The sequence below is a fragment of the Pyrgilauda ruficollis genome, unplaced genomic scaffold, assembly GCF_017590135.1.
Source record: "Pyrgilauda ruficollis isolate IOZ18807 unplaced genomic scaffold, ASM1759013v1 scaffold70, whole genome shotgun sequence".
Taxonomy (NCBI): Eukaryota; Metazoa; Chordata; class Aves; order Passeriformes; family Passeridae; genus Pyrgilauda; species Pyrgilauda ruficollis.
In genome coordinates this window covers 1096723-1114343 of record NW_024528822.1, presented here as the reverse complement: position 1 = coordinate 1114343, position 17621 = coordinate 1096723, and the positions used below count along the sequence as shown (strand labels likewise).

Genomic DNA, 17621 nt, shown 5'->3' with positions numbered 1-17621 from the left:
TTTATTTGCTGTGTGTTATAGGCTGAGACTGCAGCTAACCGGATCTGTAAGGTGCTTGCTGTGAATCAGGAAAATGAGAGGTTGATGGAAGAGTATGAGAGACTAGCAAGTGAGGTAAGGATGCTTTATCTGTAATGTGGTGACAACAATGTTCATGAAATATTGAAAGCTGAAAGAGTCGTGCACTCTCTTCAAGACAGAAAAGCAGAGACACTGTAATGGTAAATCTCTCAGTGCAGTTTCCTGCCAACATCTGCCAGGGGCTCAAGCCATTCAGGGCACTCAGAGGGTTCTGACACTGAGTGACGATTTTTATATGATCTGAGGCTGGTTTCTGTCCCAATCCCATAACTATGAGTACCTGAAACACCAAGACCAATAGTTTTGAAAGTGGCAGTTGATATTGGGTAACTCAGATTTTGAGTAATTAGAGACACCTTAGATGTGTGTCAATATTTCTGAAAATCAGGTTATTTCTAGAAATATCTGGGCAAATTTGTTATTTGTATAAAACAATACAATATAAAAGTATTGTTTAGCTCTGAATGGCTTGTGCTTACTCACCATTAATGCATCAGTACCAACTGAAGTTTATAATATTAAAATGGCACAAACTTAATTAAGATTTGTATGTTCAATATAATTTTTTTTTGGGTTGCTTTTCCATTGCCTTTATTTGACTTATTTTTGTTGGTTTGAAAGCTTTTGGAATGGATTCGCCGGACAATTCCTTGGCTAGAAAACAGGACCCCAGAAAAAACAATGCAGGCTATGCAGAAGAAATTAGAGGACTTCCGGGACTACCGCCGCAAGCACAAACCTCCCAAAGTCCAGGAGAAATGTCAGCTGGAGATCAATTTCAACACCCTGCAAACAAAACTGAGAATCAGCAATCGGCCAGCTTTCATGCCATCAGAGGGGAAAATGGTTTCAGTAAGTAAAGGAGGCTTTAATATTCTGTTTGTTTTATCAATGATCTCCCAAAAATGCCAATGTGAAGGATTGAAAAGCCATTCTAAGTCATTCTCAGAAACATTGGTTTGTACCAAACTCCTTTTACACATTCCCTTTTGTTCCAGAATCTTGCTTTCTAATAAGCATACTCCCGCCTCTTTGAAGGCTTTCCCAAAAGCAAATTATCTGGAGATGCAAGATGATATAGAGCTTCCTTTGGGAGTGTTATCAATCCTCATGTATCATTGAGCCAATGATTGCTTATTTAAGCAAAACTCACTGGTTGCACTGACATTTTAGTCATCAAACAAACAGACATTGCTTAATACACATTTCTACATTTTTTCTGTTCTGCTTTTTCTCTTATGAATATGAAGATAAGAATAGTCCATACCAAGAGTTCTCATCTGCTGATAAGTACTGTGACTTGACTGTGGGTCAAAACATTTCCTGTGGAATATAGCAAACCTGTTTCTGTACTCTGTTCTATCACTGTGATTTGTTTTTCGTAAACAAACAAAAAAAAAATCTCTATCTGGAAAGGGTTATTGTCCACTCCCCATATGCAGAAAATAAGGGCCCTGTTACTTCAGCTTCCCACTCATGTCTTTGAGTTTGCAAGGAAGCTCACAAAACTTTGTGTACCACAGAAAGTGAAATGAGTTTGTGTTCCAGGTAAAACATGCACCAAATCCTCTTGATACTAATTACCTTGCTATTGTCAACTTGTGAAAGCAAAGGACTTTCATTTTGATAACAAATAGATATATTATAAAAGAACACACACACATTGTAAAATGGGAGGATTTTGGACCTGTAGCCGTGCTTGGAAACAATTTCTATAGGGGGTGTCCTTTCACAAATCCAGCTGAGCACAATGCACTATGAGGAGCAGGTGTCTGCACTAAAAAACAACGCCCTGACAACGTTTTTTATGATTCTGTGATTTTACAAAATCTGAACATAAAAACTTATCTTTTTGAAGCCAAATTGTGAATGAATCAAAAATCTGTAACCTTAGATAAAAAGATATTATAATTTCATCCATCTTTCCCATGTATTCCCTTCACAGGATATTGCCGGCGCTTGGCAGAGACTTGAACAAGCTGAGAAAGGCTATGAAGAGTGGCTGCTGAATGAAATACGACGACTGGAAAGACTTGAACACTTGGCTGAGAAATTTAGGCAGAAGGCTTCCACTCATGAACAGTGGGCATATGGTGAGGAGAGATGGCTTTTAACATTTTTAGTATTTTAATGTTTGAAGTTGAGCTGTCAGTGCTGAGTATTTCCCAGCTACAAACTCACTCATAAGTAGTTTGGACAATTTCAGACAGTGTAAAATAATAACAGATAAAATGTCAGGTTTTGTTGACTATAGTCACGGTCCTAACTTGTTGGCATGTTGCTAATGAGATGTAACTGTAAAAATCATACTTGAGACAGTAAGTCAAACTTAATGGGAATACTCTGTATTTGAATAGAGGCCATTACTGCTAATGCATTCCTACACAGTTGTACACCAGCAATCCAACAAGGAATGCAGTCGTACCACTGGCTGAGTGTGAAATTCTTAACGGAATTATTCTGAGTTTATTATTATTTGGTCATCATGATGTTCTGAATAGTCCAGATAAACTACATGATACTGGACTCGTGTCTGCTTTGCTCCAAACCCTGAATTACAAGCCATTTATAGTTCTGGCTTGTAATGGTAACCTAAGCTTACCTGTAGTTGCGACACCTGTAGGACCTTACAGTGGCATTCAGTTTTGTTGGGGTCTGTTAAACATAGGTCTGCTCTATCATCCTGATGACTGCTTCCTGTTTCTGCCATGCTTCTGGCTTTTCCTAGCTAGATTCTTTTGACCCTGTGAAAATGAATCAGAGTCCATCCTCTAACAGTTGCTGGAAGCATGCAAGGCTGTAAATAGTTGCCACGCAGATACTAGAAGGGAAACTACAGCGTTTATCAGCCCTAAGAGACAACTTTCTGAGCATAAACTACTCATGCTGACAAGTCATAGCTGTTGTGTAGGGAAAACCTCACATAAGCTAGTACACAGCAAGTGGAACAATAGTTGCTTCTGGCTCTAGGATTCACAGAGCTGCAAATGCCATGTGGCGAGTGCAGCTGCAGGGCCTCTCTGTGCGGATTCAGTTATCCAACATAGAGCTACTTAGCAGCAGTATTTGAGTTTCTACTTAATCTTTGTTTCTCTAGTCTTTTGTAGATAAGTTGGTATTTTCCACCTAAAATTCAGAGTTCGATACAAAAGGCAGTCACACATCTCAGGTTTATTACTTAAGTGCTGAAATGACTAATGAATTGAAGGCAGAACGTAAAAAAGAATAACCAATTGCTAGTAACAGTAAAACTGAGCATAGCAGTGATTTCTTTTTTTTATCTAGTCTACAAAAAATTATCACAGTGATTTAGAGAGAGAGTTTTTGCTAATATACCATTTTTATGCCAGTTTCTCCAGCAATGTAATACTCACTATTATAGACTTGTATAAGCAGCCTATGCAAAAACCAGGACATTACTGCGAGAGCATTAAAAATAGATGTTTCTAATTAGCATGTGCTGACAATTTGCTGCTGATTTCAGTGGGGGTGGGATTTAATTTCATACATATGAATTTCACCATGCCTGAACTAAAAAGTTGATTAAATTTACGATTTTCCTAACAAATAAATTGCTAAAAAATGAGTAATATTTTAATTTCCTCTTTCAGGCAAAGAGCAGACCTTGCTTCAGAAGGATTATGAGTCTGCCTCTCTGACAGAAGTCCGTGCCATGTTAAGGAAACATGAAGCTTTTGAGAGCGATTTGGCTGCTCACCAGGACAGGGTGGAACAGATCGCTGCCATTGCCCAGGAGCTGAAGTATGTTCCATTTAAAGGCTTGCAGCTGCTGACATTTAACTTTGCGATAAACTCTTTCCAATGAATTTGATAGTGTCATAGGTACCAACGTAGGAATTCCAGGCATAGCTTCATAAGTATATTATCTGAGCTGGTCACTGAGACCTTTCCCTCATCTCCCCCTTACCCCCAACCAAATATAGACATTCAACTGAACAAAACTATTTGAAAAGAAACATTTTCAACTTGACTTCACAGTTATATTTTAGATTAGCTCTACCCATGAGTCCATTGTGGGTTGATGGGAATCCTGGAGGTGTTTATTTCTCAGTTCATATGGTCTGCTGAGAGGCACGGGCTATGAGTTAACTTAGAAAATAATTTCACTTACACAAATTACAGATCAAGTATCTTCACAAGTATATTGGTCTTTTCAAAAGGCTTCACATCCCTTTATTATCTCTATAATAGTGGGTAATGCACTGACTTCCTGCAGATTTAACTGTCTCTAATATGCTTATTTTCACAATCTCTTGATATTATATTTGGAAGTGTCATTGTCTCCATTTTACAGATGGGACACTGGAAACTAAATAAATTGCTCTCAGATTCCTGCCCTTGGCTTCACTCACCAAGTTTCAATTTCTCACCTTGAACAGGCAGAACAGTTACTGCTCAGAAATGACATCTTAGAAACATGCCCTTTTTTCGCTTTGTGAAGAACCATGACTCGCCAACAGCTCCATCTTCAGTAACGATTAAAAATCAGATACTTGTCTAAAAATGCAGTTCATATCTATAGCAGCAGCACTGCCAATAATCGTGCAATTCAAATGGATTTAAAAGAAAATTGCCATCTTCAGGATTATTTAAAGGAAGAAAAATTGGGCACAGTGGGCAGACTAAGTACTGTGTTTCAGTTAATATGAAAGAAATCTGAAAAAAACCACACAGAATGGAGATTGCCCTGAATGTGTGAGATTATGAAACAGTTTCTGGCATGCCTTGATCTCTGTTTTGGAGTTATTTCATGAGACGGCTTGGGTTGGAAGGGACCTTAATGATCATTTAGTTCCAAGACCCCTACCATGGACAGGGACATCTTCCTCTAGATCACGTTGCTCAAAGCCCCATCCAACCTCGCCTTGAACACCTCTGGGTAAGGGACATCCACAGCTTCTCCAGACAACCTGTTCCAGTGCCTCACCAGCCTCACAGTAAAGAATTTCTGCCTAATATCCAGTCCAAACCTGCCCTCTTGCTGTTTAACACCATTCCCCCTTGTCCTCGTTAAAAGTACCTCTCCAGCTCTCCTGTAAGTCCCTTTAGGTACTGGAAGGGTGCTATAGGGTCTCCCCAAAACCTCCTTATCTACAGGCTGGACAGCCCCAACTCTCTCAGCCTGTCTTCTTAGGACAGATGCTCCACCCCTCTGATTATCTTCGTGTCCCTTCTCTGCACCCACTCCAACAGGTCCATGTCTTCTCTGGGGGCCCCAGAGCTGGATGCAGTGTTCCAAGTGGTGTCTCACCAAAGCAGAGCAAAGGACAGAATCCCCACCCTGGCCCTGCTGCCCACGCTGCTTTGAATGCAGCCCAGGGCACATCTGGCTTTCTGGGCTGGGAGTGCCCATGGCTGGGTCATATTTAGCTTCTTGTCAACCAACATCCCCAAGTCCTTCCTCCCAGGGCTGCTCTCAATCAATTCTCTACCCAGCCTCTATTTGTGCTTGGGATTGCCCCGAGATTTGTTTCTCTTTATACTAAAGAAAGTTTCTGTAACACCTAATCATTGCTAATTCAGCTTCAGCTTTATGAATTATGAGAAACTTTGGGAATGTAGCATACATAGCACAGCATCTGCTTACCAGTGTTTTGAACCCTCTGTCCTTTACCTCTGGTGACGCTAGTGAACACTGTATCCTGTCTATTTTGGGATTGTCTCTTCTCAGTTGTTTCAGTAATTTGCTGTGTGAAGTAAAACAAGTTATTTGTGGCCTGGGCTGCAAAGGTGCTGAAAGCTGATTGCATTTAGAGATGCTCCAATTTGATTTCTCTGCTTCTCCATACAATGGTGCTATCAGTGCCTGATTTTTCACTGTGACGGTGTAACTCAGTTAGGCTTAATGCCCATGTGGAACACTGAATGAAAGGTCATAAAGGTCAGGGCATAGCTTCATAAGTATATTATCTGAGCTGGTCACTGAGACCTTTCCCTCATCTCCCCCTTACCCCCAACCAAATATAGACATTCAACTGAACAAAACTATTTGAAAAGAAACATTTTCAACTTGACTTCACAGTTATATTTTAGATTAGCTCTACCCATGAGTCCATTGTGGGTTGATGGGAATCCTGGAGGTGTTTATTTCTCAGTTCATATGGTCTGCTGAGAGGCACGGGCTATGAGTTAACTTAGAAAATAATTTCACTTACACAAATTACAGATCAAGTATCTTCACAAGTATATTGGTCTTTTCAAAAGGCTTCACATCCCTTTATTATCTCTATAATAGTGGGTAATGCACTGACTTCCTGCAGATTTAACTGTCTCTAATATGCTTATTTTCACAATCTCTTAATATTATATTTGGAAGTGTCATTGTCTCCATTTTACAGATGGGACGCTGGAAACTAAATAAATTGCTCTCAGATTCCTGCCCTTGGCTTCACTCACCAAGTTTCAATTTCTCACCTTGAACAGGCAGAACAGTTACTGCTCAGAAATGACATCTTAGAAACATGCCCTTTTTTCGCTTTGTGAAGAACCATGACTCGCCAACAGCTCCATCTTCAGTAACGATTAAAAATCAGATACTTGTCTAAAAATGCAGTTCATATCTATAGCAGCAGCACTGCCAATAATCGTGCAATTCAAATGGATTTAAAAGAAAATTGCCATCTTCAGGATTATTTAAAGGAAGAAAAATTGGGCACAGTGGGCAGACTAAGTACTGTGTTTCAGTTAATATGAAAGAAATCTGAAAAAAAACCACACAGAATGGAGATTGCCCTGAATGTGTGAGATTATGAAACAGTTTCTGGCATGCCTTGATCTCTGTTTTGGAGTTATTTCATGAGACGGCTTGGGTTGGAAGGGACCTTAATGATCATTTAGTTCCAAGACCCCTACCATGGACAGGGACATCTTCCTCTAGATCACGTTGCTCAAAGCCCCATCCAACCTCGCCTTGAACACCTCTGGGTAAGGGACATCCACAGCTTCTCCAGACAACCTGTTCCAGTGCCTCACCAGCCTCACAGTAAAGAATTTCTGCCTAATATCCAGTCCAAACCTGCCCTCTTGCTGTTTAACACCATTCCCCCTTGTCCTCGTTAAAAGTACCTCTCCAGCTCTCCTGTAAGTCCCTTTAGGTACTGGAAGGGTGCTATAGGGTCTTCCCAAAACCTCCTTATCTACAGGCTGGACAGCCCCAACTCTCTCAGCCTGTCTTCTTAGGACAGATGCTCCACCCCTCTGATTATCTTCGTGTCCCTTCTCTGCACCCACTCCAACAGGTCCATGTCTTCTCTGGGGGCCCCAGAGCTGGATGCAGTGTTCCAAGTGGTGTCTCACCAAAGCAGAGCAAAGGACAGAATCCCCACCCTGGCCCTGCTGCCCACGCTGCTTTGAATGCAGCCCAGGGCACATCTGGCTTTCTGGGCTGGGAGTGCCCATGGCTGGGTCATATTTAGCTTCTTGTCAACCAACATCCCCAAGTCCTTCCTCCCAGGGCTGCTCTCAATCAATTCTCTACCCAGCCTCTATTTGTGCTTGGGATTGCCCCGAGATTTGTTTCTCTTTATACTAAAGAAAGTTTCTGTAACACCTAATCATTGCTAATTCAGCTTCAGCTTTATGAATTATGAGAAACTTTGGGAATGTAGCATACATAGCACAGCATCTGCTTACCAGTGTTTTGAACCCTCTGTCCTTTACCTCTGGTGACGCTAGTGAACACTGTATCCTGTCTATTTTGGGATTGTCTCTTCTCAGTTGTTTCAGTAATTTGCTGTGTGAAGTAAAACAAGTTATTTGTGGCCTGGGCTGCAAAGGTGCTGAAAGCTGATTGCATTTAGAGATGCTCCAATTTGATTTCTCTGCTTCTCCATACAATGGTGCTATCAGTGCCTGATTTTTCACTGTGACGGTGTAACTCAGTTAGGCTTAATGCCCATGTGGAACACTGAATGAAAGGTCATAAAGGTCAGCTTTTATCACTGGCTGCAAGCAAATGGGCAGCTTCTATTTAAATACTGATTTTAATTATTTATACATAATTTCTTGCACAATAAAATTATGGAGGAAAATGCTAATTTCTTTCTTAATTCATATTTTTAAAGAAGGATTGAATGCTGAATTTCTGAATGCTAAGAAATGTGCATTGGCATCTGATACAAAGTCTGTTGAAGTCAGTGTGGGTATTTCTTGATTTTTGTTTGGTTGGTTGGTGGGTTGGTTGTTTTTTTCCTCATCACTGGAGCAGGCCCTTACAAAAACCATCATTGTCTATGTCTAAATTCCAAATCAGTACACCTCCATGTTTTGTTTTAATCAATCTCTTGGATGCCTAATGTTGCAATTTCAAAGGAGAGCTATTGCTGTATGACGTTGAACTCTACTAGTTACAGTTTCCTGTCCTGGTATTTTCTGCTACAGCTCAGTCCACTGTGTGCTTAAGGTTAAAGTTGCTACAGCTTGTTGATTGATGCTATTTAGATAGAGAATTTATGTGTGTATGCAAACAGGTGATTCCAGCCAGGATGCTGCTATAAGATTGTTGTGTTCCCAGCCTATATAAACTTAGATATTCCTTGGCAAAGAGGTATGACAGGGCTTGGATAGGGCTTTATACAAAGCTGAAGGGGTAAAGGCATTTCTAAAATGAGATTTGCCATTTATGACATAGTAAATGCTCATTTGAGTGAGCTGTGCTATAAAAACCCGTATTAATTTATGATCTTATGTGCTCATTTCAATGTTTTCGATCATCAAGACAAAAATTTTGGAATGTACTTTCTTGTATATCCATCACTTGTAGTATAGTGACTGATTTTCAGCCAAGCAGACCATTATCTGTAAGACTGATTTTAGAGTCATTTTGATTCTGGAGACCTGGGCTCAAATTGTGCTTACGTGCATGGTTAACATGAGCCTTGTTCTGAAGCATTGCTAAAACATGTTGCTCAGCAGGTTATTTTTGTGGCACTATCACTGTTCCCAAAGTGAGCTCAGACTTAAGTGCTTCTCTGGATCAGGTCAAAATTTGACTGAATTTTTAATTTTTGACAGAGAAGATTGAGTCACTTGTAAGATCAATAGTGGTAACTCAATGATTTTTAAATTCCAAAGGTTGTAGGTTTCAAATGGCCAAACAAATAGAAAGACTGTTCTCTTAGAAGAGAGAACAGAACTGTCTTTAACATGTGAGAAGCAGTACTTCACACACTGCAAAGTAAAAATTTTTACAAAATGTAAATCTAGTCTCTTCAATGTTGAGAAAGATACAAAAATTAATAGGACAGGGAATGTAAACCTGTGTTTTATTTCCAACTAATTAATCTTTGAGTTATTACTTCCTCGGCTCCTGCTTTGAGCAGAAAAATGTTCTTTGATACCTATAATGCACTTATTTGAAGCAAACAACAGCAGGTCCAGAAAGGTAGTGGAGCTACACTTCTTAATGCCACTTGGTAAACTAGCTTAGGATTTACTTAGCTAGCACTGTGGGTGCCCTTTTCAAATGTTGTTTTGATATTTTTCTCCTACCTGTTTGTCCACAGCACATATCCCTGGAAGGAACAGGATAGTAGAGATCTTATGGGGAATGACCAAATCTCCCTGGCAGAGCTTGTGGAGGAAGGTGGTGTATCACCTTCCAGGACTTTGACCACAGCTGGTACAATCAGTCCCTCACTTTCATGGAAGTGCCCTTACCCTTAATTGACAAAAGGAGATAAGTGATCCATTGAAGCAAAAATAAAGTTTGCTCACTCAGGAACATAATCTAATAAACTTAATATGCTACAATGAAAAAAAACCCCAACTTTCAGCCAAAAGCTCCTGACAGCAAAATCAATCTCAGCCTGTTTCATCCAAGACTTTATGCTTCTGACTTAAAATTTCTTAGCAGATAGGTGGCTTTTGTTGTACCCCTTGAAGGCTAATGAAAAAGCTTCCAAAGAAGGAAGTGAGTTTTCCAGTTAAGGAGCCCTTGTACAGTGTGACTTGTTGGCAATTTTCTCTTTACATACGAGAGTTTACTTTTACAATTCTGAGTTGTTTTTGTTATTTTTTTAAATTGTTCAGAGCATTGGGTTAGAGAATACCTAGGCAAACTTGACATCTTACAAGTCCGTAGGCTCTGATGGGCTGCATCCATGATTGCTAAAAGTTGGCTACCATAGTGAGGCTGCTCATGATGATCTTTGAAAGGCCATTGCAGTCAGGAGAGGTGCCTGAAGACTGGAAGAAAGCAAGTGTTACCCTAGTCTTCAGCAAGTGCAAGGAAGAGGACTCAGAGAGCTACCAGCCGCTAGCACCAGCCTCAGCTCAATCCCTGGCAAGGGGATGGAGCGTCTGATTCTGGAGGCCATCTCTAGCCACAGGGAAGACAGGAAGGTGATCAGGAGTAGTCAGGTGAATCATATTTGACCAACCTGGTTGCCTTCTGCAATGACTCAACTACCTGGATGGATGAGGGAAGACCAGTGCATTTTGCCTCTCTTGATTTCAGTGAGGCTTTCAACACTGTCTCTCACAACATCCACACAGGCAAAGTCAGGAGATGCAGGCTGGATGAGTAGACAGTGGGGTGGATTCAGAACTGTCTGAATGGCAGATCCCAGAGGGCTGTACCCAGTGGCACATGGCCAAGTTGGAGGCCTGTCACTTGTGGTGTCCCCCAAGGTCCAGCACTGGACCTAACCCAAGGTCCAGCACTGGACCCAGTGATGTTCACCTTGTTCATCAATGACTCAGGTGAAGGGGCAGATGCCTCCTCAGCAGGTTCACTGACAGCACAAAGCTGGGAGGAGGGCCCAATAGCCCAGAGGGCTGTGCAGCCCCTCAGAAGGACCTCGGCAGGTTGGGGAGCTGGGCAGAGAAGAACTGACTGAAATTTATCAAAGGCACGTGCAGGGTCCTGCACCTGGGCAGGAAAAACCCCTGCACCAGCACAGGCTGGGGGCTGAGCTGCTGGAAAGCAGCTCTGTGGAGAAGGACCTGGGGGTCCTGGTGGACAGCAAGCTGTCCAAGAGCCAGCAGTGCCCTGTGGCCAAGAAGGCCAATGGTGTCCTGGGATGGATTAGGAAGGGCATTGCCAGCAGGTCGAGGGAAGTGATCCTGCCCCTCTACTCAGCCCTGGTGAGGCACATCTGGAGTGCTGGGTCCCGTTCTGGGATTCTCAGTACAAGAGAGTCATGGAGCAGGCCAGTGGAGGGATACAGAGATGATGAGGGGACTAGAACATCTCTCTTATGAGGAAAGGCTGAGGGAGCTGGGCCTGTTCAGCCTCGAGAAGAGATCACTGAGAAGGGACCTCATCAATGTCTATCAGTATCTAAAGGGAGGGTGCCAAGAGGATGGAGCCAGGCTCTTCTCTGTAGGGCTGAGCAATAGGACAAGAGGCAACAGGCAGAAACTGATGAACAGGAAATTCTATGTGAATATGAGGAAGAACTTCTTCACTGTGAAAGTGACCAAGCATTGGAATAGATTGCCCAGAGAGGTTGTAGAGTCTTCCTCACCGGAGATATTTAACAACTGCCTGGCCTCAATCCTGTAACATACGCTCTAGGATGACCCTGCTTGAACAGGGAGGTCGGACCAGATGACCCACTCTAGCCCCTTCCAGCCTGACCCACTCTGTGATTTTGTAATTCTGTGATTCTGTTATGGTATTTTTTTTACCTGTTTTACCATTCTTGACTTTCAACAGTCAATTGATTGTAGCACATCTGAAGCTTCTTTTAAACAGAATGCTTCTCATACTTCTCAGGTTTATCCCAAACCAGATTGCTCTGACTGGGCTTAGAAGAGGAAACATGAACACTGCCCCTGGCCTAAAGAGCTGCTGGCTTCCGGCCTCTGGCTTCACAGAGGAAAGCAGCCTCTGTTCTCATTTTGTCCTCTGTGATTCTCTGTATTACTGGCAGTGTGATCTGTTCATTCCTCTTGCCAGTTGCCTAGAGAAGAATGCTCAAACAAAAAGGGAACAAATTCTATCTGCATTTGCTGTCTTGTTCAAGCCTTAAAGTAAACCTTAGATTCATTATTGCCATGTGTCACACATTTACAGTCTCTGCAACGTTTAGTACTGGGCAGAGTGTTCTCAAGGCGAAGCCAAGAGCTAAATTCAATGGATGGTGATGCACCAATAAAAGGGAGTTTCCAAAGTGTCAAACACATGTATTATGGATGATTATCATTTGCCACTGAGATCAAAAGTTCAGTTTGAAGCAGAGTCAGTCCAGAATCTCAGGACATAATCTCAAAAATTTATTCCAGTTTCAGGCAGAATAGTAAGTTGCTTTCTTCAGGATGATACTAGCCTATTAAGCAGGTGAAAATGCAATGGTAACTGCTATCCTTTGTGAATGCATTCATTCATCCTTGTGGCATATGTGGGTCTGGAGATCCCTGTTCTCTGAACAAGCCATTTCTGGGATGTAGATCTGTGAGGAGATCCTGGAGAGGAAGATGAAAATTGTTCTCTGCTCCCCAGATCTTGGAAGCCCCTATTAGTATTGCCGGGCTTGTGAGAGATTATGCTTTGAATGCAACCTGATTTGTGTTTCTCTGTTAAATAATTTCAAAGCATATAAGGAAAGGATCATTTGATTATTTAAAACAAAGTGGGTATTTCAGGCCAATTAATTTTAAAAGGTACCAGGCTTTGCAAACTTGTTAAAGACCAAGACTGAAGCATTCTGGCCATCAGGGGATCAAATTGCTTGTGTCACAGGAATAGCTATGACAAAGATGTTTGCACACCTTAATTTTGACTAATACCTCGATGTCACTTGATTTTTCTCAGAACAGAGTGGATTGATCCTGTTCCTGTGCTGTGCTTCTTGAAATGCTGAATGCCTAAACACAATGTCTCTACTGCAACACTTGCTTACCTTAGGAGAAATATTGCAAAGAAGAGGGGAAGAATTGTTGAGGGCCAGTGGCATTGTGGACACTGCTCCTGTCTTTCAAAAAGTCACACAGAGTTTTGTCTTTGCTCTTTCTTAGTGAACTGGACTACCATGATGCTGCAAGTGTCAATGATAGATGTCAAAAGATATGTGACCAATGGGACAGTCTGGGAACACTCACTCAGAAAAGGAGAGAAGCACTGGAGGTAAACCATGTAATAAGGATCAGTAGCTCAGCTGAGGAAGGGAGAGGGAAATGAACAATTTATTTCAGATCTGGAAATGGTGCCTTTGAGCATCCACTTTGGAGTCCAAATAGCAAAAAACCCTTTCCTCAGATCTTCATTTAATTTTGGTGTGGTTACTCTTGCAAATGGACTGAATTACTCAGAGTAGACTTGGCAGTCCTGAGCTACCACAGACAGCTCTAATGCAGCAACAAATGGCATGTGGTTTGTAGCACCCCTCTGTGGGAATCTGATGTCCAGCAAGGCTAAAAAAAGCTATTGGTTGGTTATCTTTTCATACCAGTCTAAGTTTGCAGTCTTGCATACTTTTCTGTCCAGCAGAAGGTAAATTTTTGGTGGTGAGTATTTCAAAGCACTGAGATACTTTGCAAAACCTTGTTTGTTTGGAAAAGAGGAAGTCACACACATAAATGCCAAGGTGGGAAATGTGTAATTCTTCCTTTTTCTACTTAAGAGAAATTAGTAAATCAAAATTAGCAGATTTTAACTCATTTGCAGATAGAGCCCAATAACAAAAATACTTAATATATGTGTATATAAAAATACTTTAAATATTAGTATTATACTTCACAGGCATACACTCACCCCTTTTAATGAGTTGGATATATTCTACTGCAATTAGTCCTATTGCCTTGAGTGGGAAACCTTAAAGCAGGTGGTGAAATCAATCAATGCAATCAAATGCATTTCAAAAGATGAGGCATGGCTTTCTTTATGGGCATGTATGTGATATGTGTGGAGCTAGATTGTGCCCTAATAACAAAAGAATGCACTTTTCCCAACCTGTACAGAGGACGGAGAAACTGCTTGAAACAATTGATCAGCTTCACCTGGAGTTTGCCAAAAGAGCTGCTCCTTTCAACAACTGGATGGAAGGTGCTATGGAAGACCTACAGGACATGTTTATTGTTCATAGCATAGAGGAAATTCAGGTAATTGTATTATTTCCTGTATCTACACCCAGCAGCCAGGATGTTTGAGAGCCTGAGAGAGGAGCTGTGCTTATTTACACCAGATTTTCCAGATCCTGGAAGAAATGTTAGAGTTTTCATGCTTTCCCTCTCCGTTTCTGATTTTAGAGTTTAATCTCTGCACACGATCAATTTAAAGCTACTTTGCCAGAGGCAGATGGTGAACGACAGGCCATACTGTCTATCCAGAATGAAGTTGAAAAAGTCATCCAGAGTTACAGCATGAGAATAAGTGCAACCAATCCTTACAGCACTGTTACAGTTGAAGAGATTCGTAGCAAGTGGGAAAAGGTAATTATGCTAAATGGCTAAATACAGAAAGGACATTGTGATACATTATTCCAGTTGAGAATTACTGAGAATATTCAGAGAACTTTACAATAAATCTCTAAAGTATTCTAGATCGTCAGATGCTGGAATGAATTTCTGCAGTACCTTATGCTCTCCCTTATGTTTGCCCGGCTCTCTTCACAATATCCCTTGCTCCTGTCATGCAATATTACCTATGTCCTCTTTGGCTTTCTGCCTGGACTAGAGAAGCATGTGTTGAGGCTAGTGCAGAGCTGGTGCCTAGCTAGGGGTGCTGTTATTAAAGAACAGGAAATGATTGTATTCTTTCTCTTAGTATAAAGAATAATTTTTGTGTTTCTTCTACTCAGATGCTGCTTTTCAAAATATGTTGTATAAAATCAGCATCTTTGGAACCATTAATATTTCTGTCCAATTAGATTAAAATTGGCATTAGCAACTGAAAAGTACTGGGAAGGAATTAAAGAGAGGCTCCTAGAGCAATCACACCAATTTCATTTCATTAGGAGCCAAGACAGAAAACACGCTGCAGGTAAATGATTGTGTAAAATGTAGAATTACAGAAACATACATGGACAAGAACACACTCTCAATGGGTAATAAAAATGAAGCAGTACGGACTAAGGTTAGAATCTCCCTGGGCAATTCAGAAGGGTAAGCCACACAAAAGCATTTGCAATGAATTAGAGACTTCCAGATGTGCATGACAGACAGAACACATTTCATGTTATCCTATTCTAATGGAGGTGCTCAAATAAAATGTTTTGCACTGACTGTTCTTAGAAAAATTACTTAGAGATTGAAAAATCATCTTCAGTAAAAGTGAAATTGTCTTGAACTTGAATCCAGCCAGAGGTGAGAATTTCTTCTCTCTGCCTGTCAGTCTCTCTGGTCAGGCTGCCTAAGACCATGTTACAAATTTCTTATGTTAGCACAGAATTTGTAAATAAAATAGCGATTATCCTGGATTGTTCTTCTGATATTGGCCTTCAGACCAATAATGAAAATTATTAGCTCTAGACTTGTTCCATTTGTTGCTAAATTATTCAATTGTGCCTACTCACCTTTAGTGCCCTCCCACTGTAACAGGTGAAGCAGCTGGTGCCTCAGAGGGATCAATCCTTGCAGGAGGAATTAGCCCGCCAGCATGCCAACGAGCGCCTGCGCCGCCAGTTTGCTGCTCAGGCCAATGTCATCGGGCCATGGATCCAGACCAAGATGGAGGTGAGTGCCAGATCCTCATGCAGATGCTGATGAATAAAGTGATTTTTAATTTTTTCATCTTTATATACAGGGCAACAGCAAAGTCATTGACAGTTCGCCAGGTGTTTGAGCCTAAACTATTTAGCACGTGTTAAGATACTTTGTGGAACTTTGTACAAGTGGTACCTTGACGGTGACCAGCTTTGAAAAATTAATCACTAAACAATTACTGTTTAGCTTCTGCTTTTTGTAGAAAAGATACCAGCTTCACTGGGGTCTCAATACTAATTCCAATTTAAATATGACACATTTCTTTTGAAATGTATTTTCTGTAGTAAAGTTTCTCATCCCCACTGTATGAAGGTGTTAGTACTGTTGCTTCTTAGTATAAAAATACAACATATTTACGTGAACATTGGTCAAATTAGCACATCTGAAGCTTAAATTTTGTGGGACTGGGGGGGTGTCTTTTTTTGTTTTGACAGGAAATTGCCCGCAGTTCTATTGAAATGACAGGGCCTTTGGAGGACCAGATGAATCAGCTGAAGCAATATGAGCACAATATCATTAATTATAAACACAATATTGACAAACTGGAAGGAGATCATCAGCTTATACAAGAAGCCCTGGTGTTTGACAACAAGCACACCAACTACACCATGGAGGTAGCCATCTACTCCCTTTTATATTTATTAGTTTATTCTGTCCTCTTGTGCTGTGTGACTACCTTCCCTGATTTAAAGGGACTCCCACAGAAGATGGAATTTGGCAGGCTTTCTGGCAATCTCATAAGACTTGTTTTATTTTCATTTATTTTCACTTTTTAGTGAGGAAGTAGCCATTTAGAAACCAGTTTCATATTTTTCTGAAGGCCATTTTTATTTTGAGTGATCCTTGGTCATAATACAGAGTTAGTGGTATGGAAAAAGTATCACATAAATATTTAGAGCTGATTTATTTCTTATTGTACTTTTCATACTCTTAAAAGAATATATTTGCTTCTGTAATAACTCAGTATTTTCTCTCTCATAGCACATCCGTGTTGGATGGGAGCTCCTGCTTACCACCATCGCTCGAACTATCAATGAGGTTGAGACTCAGATCCTCACAAGAGATGCCAAGGGTATCACCCAGGAACAAATGAATGACTTCAGAGCATCATTCAATCACTTTGACAGGGTACAGTACTCCTGCTTTTTCTCAGCTAGCAATATTTATTCTTCCCAAAAGCGAGTTTCTTGGCATTCCAAACATAAGCCTTTTAAAAAACCTGAAAATGCACTAGCAATGGGCTCTTTTTAAAAGAGAAAAAAAGATCAGTTAATAAAGAATTTATAGCCTTATAAAGTCATGGGATGGCTTTGTCAGGCTTGGGCTGGAAGGGACTTCAAAGATTATCTAGTTCCACTCTCCCCACCTTGGGCAGGGATGCCATCCACTAGATCATGTTGCCCAGGGCTCCCCACAGCCTAGTAACATTGTGCACATAAATTAAAGATTAATTTTTGCTTTCTAAATGTAATGCAGAATTATAGCTCTGCTAATATGATTTAGTATTTGTTCAAATAATAAGCAGAACTGTATAAATCTGTGTGCTTTGGAAAATAACATGACCCTTTTATTTTAAGGCTGTACAGCATGTTCTAAGTACTTGCTGTTTCCATCTCATTAAATTTAGCTGTAATCTATATCACAGAGGCTTTTTTCCCCTTTGAATCCCAACTTGTCTCCCTAGAAATGTATTTTAGGGAATATATTTGGGACATTTACAGCTGTCCAGGAATATCCTTTATTTTTCTGGCTATATGTGGGAAATAAGAGGCTGTTACTTTTTTTAGTTATCTAAATATGGATGAATAAAAAAGTAGGAAGGAAAACAGTACTGTGAAGAAACATAACTCACTTCTGTGAGTTATGCAGTATTC

The 17621-nt window shown here is 40.8% G+C and overlaps 1 protein-coding gene across 1 annotated transcript in view; it reads left to right on the top strand.

The window, feature by feature from the left end:
• The window catches only part of ACTN2 (actinin alpha 2), a 69427-nt gene that overhangs the window by 41402 nt on the left and 10404 nt on the right, over positions 1-17621 (top strand). The window contains exons 9-18 of the mRNA XM_041485503.1: positions 22-114; positions 703-933; positions 2027-2174; positions 3693-3843; positions 13063-13171; positions 14005-14145; positions 14293-14475; positions 15583-15717; positions 16182-16361; positions 16729-16875. Of these exons, the coding sequence (XP_041341437.1) occupies positions 22-114; positions 703-933; positions 2027-2174; positions 3693-3843; positions 13063-13171; positions 14005-14145; positions 14293-14475; positions 15583-15717; positions 16182-16361; positions 16729-16875 (1518 nt within the window). The remainder of the gene's footprint in view (positions 1-21; positions 115-702; positions 934-2026; positions 2175-3692; positions 3844-13062; positions 13172-14004; positions 14146-14292; positions 14476-15582; positions 15718-16181; positions 16362-16728; positions 16876-17621) is intronic.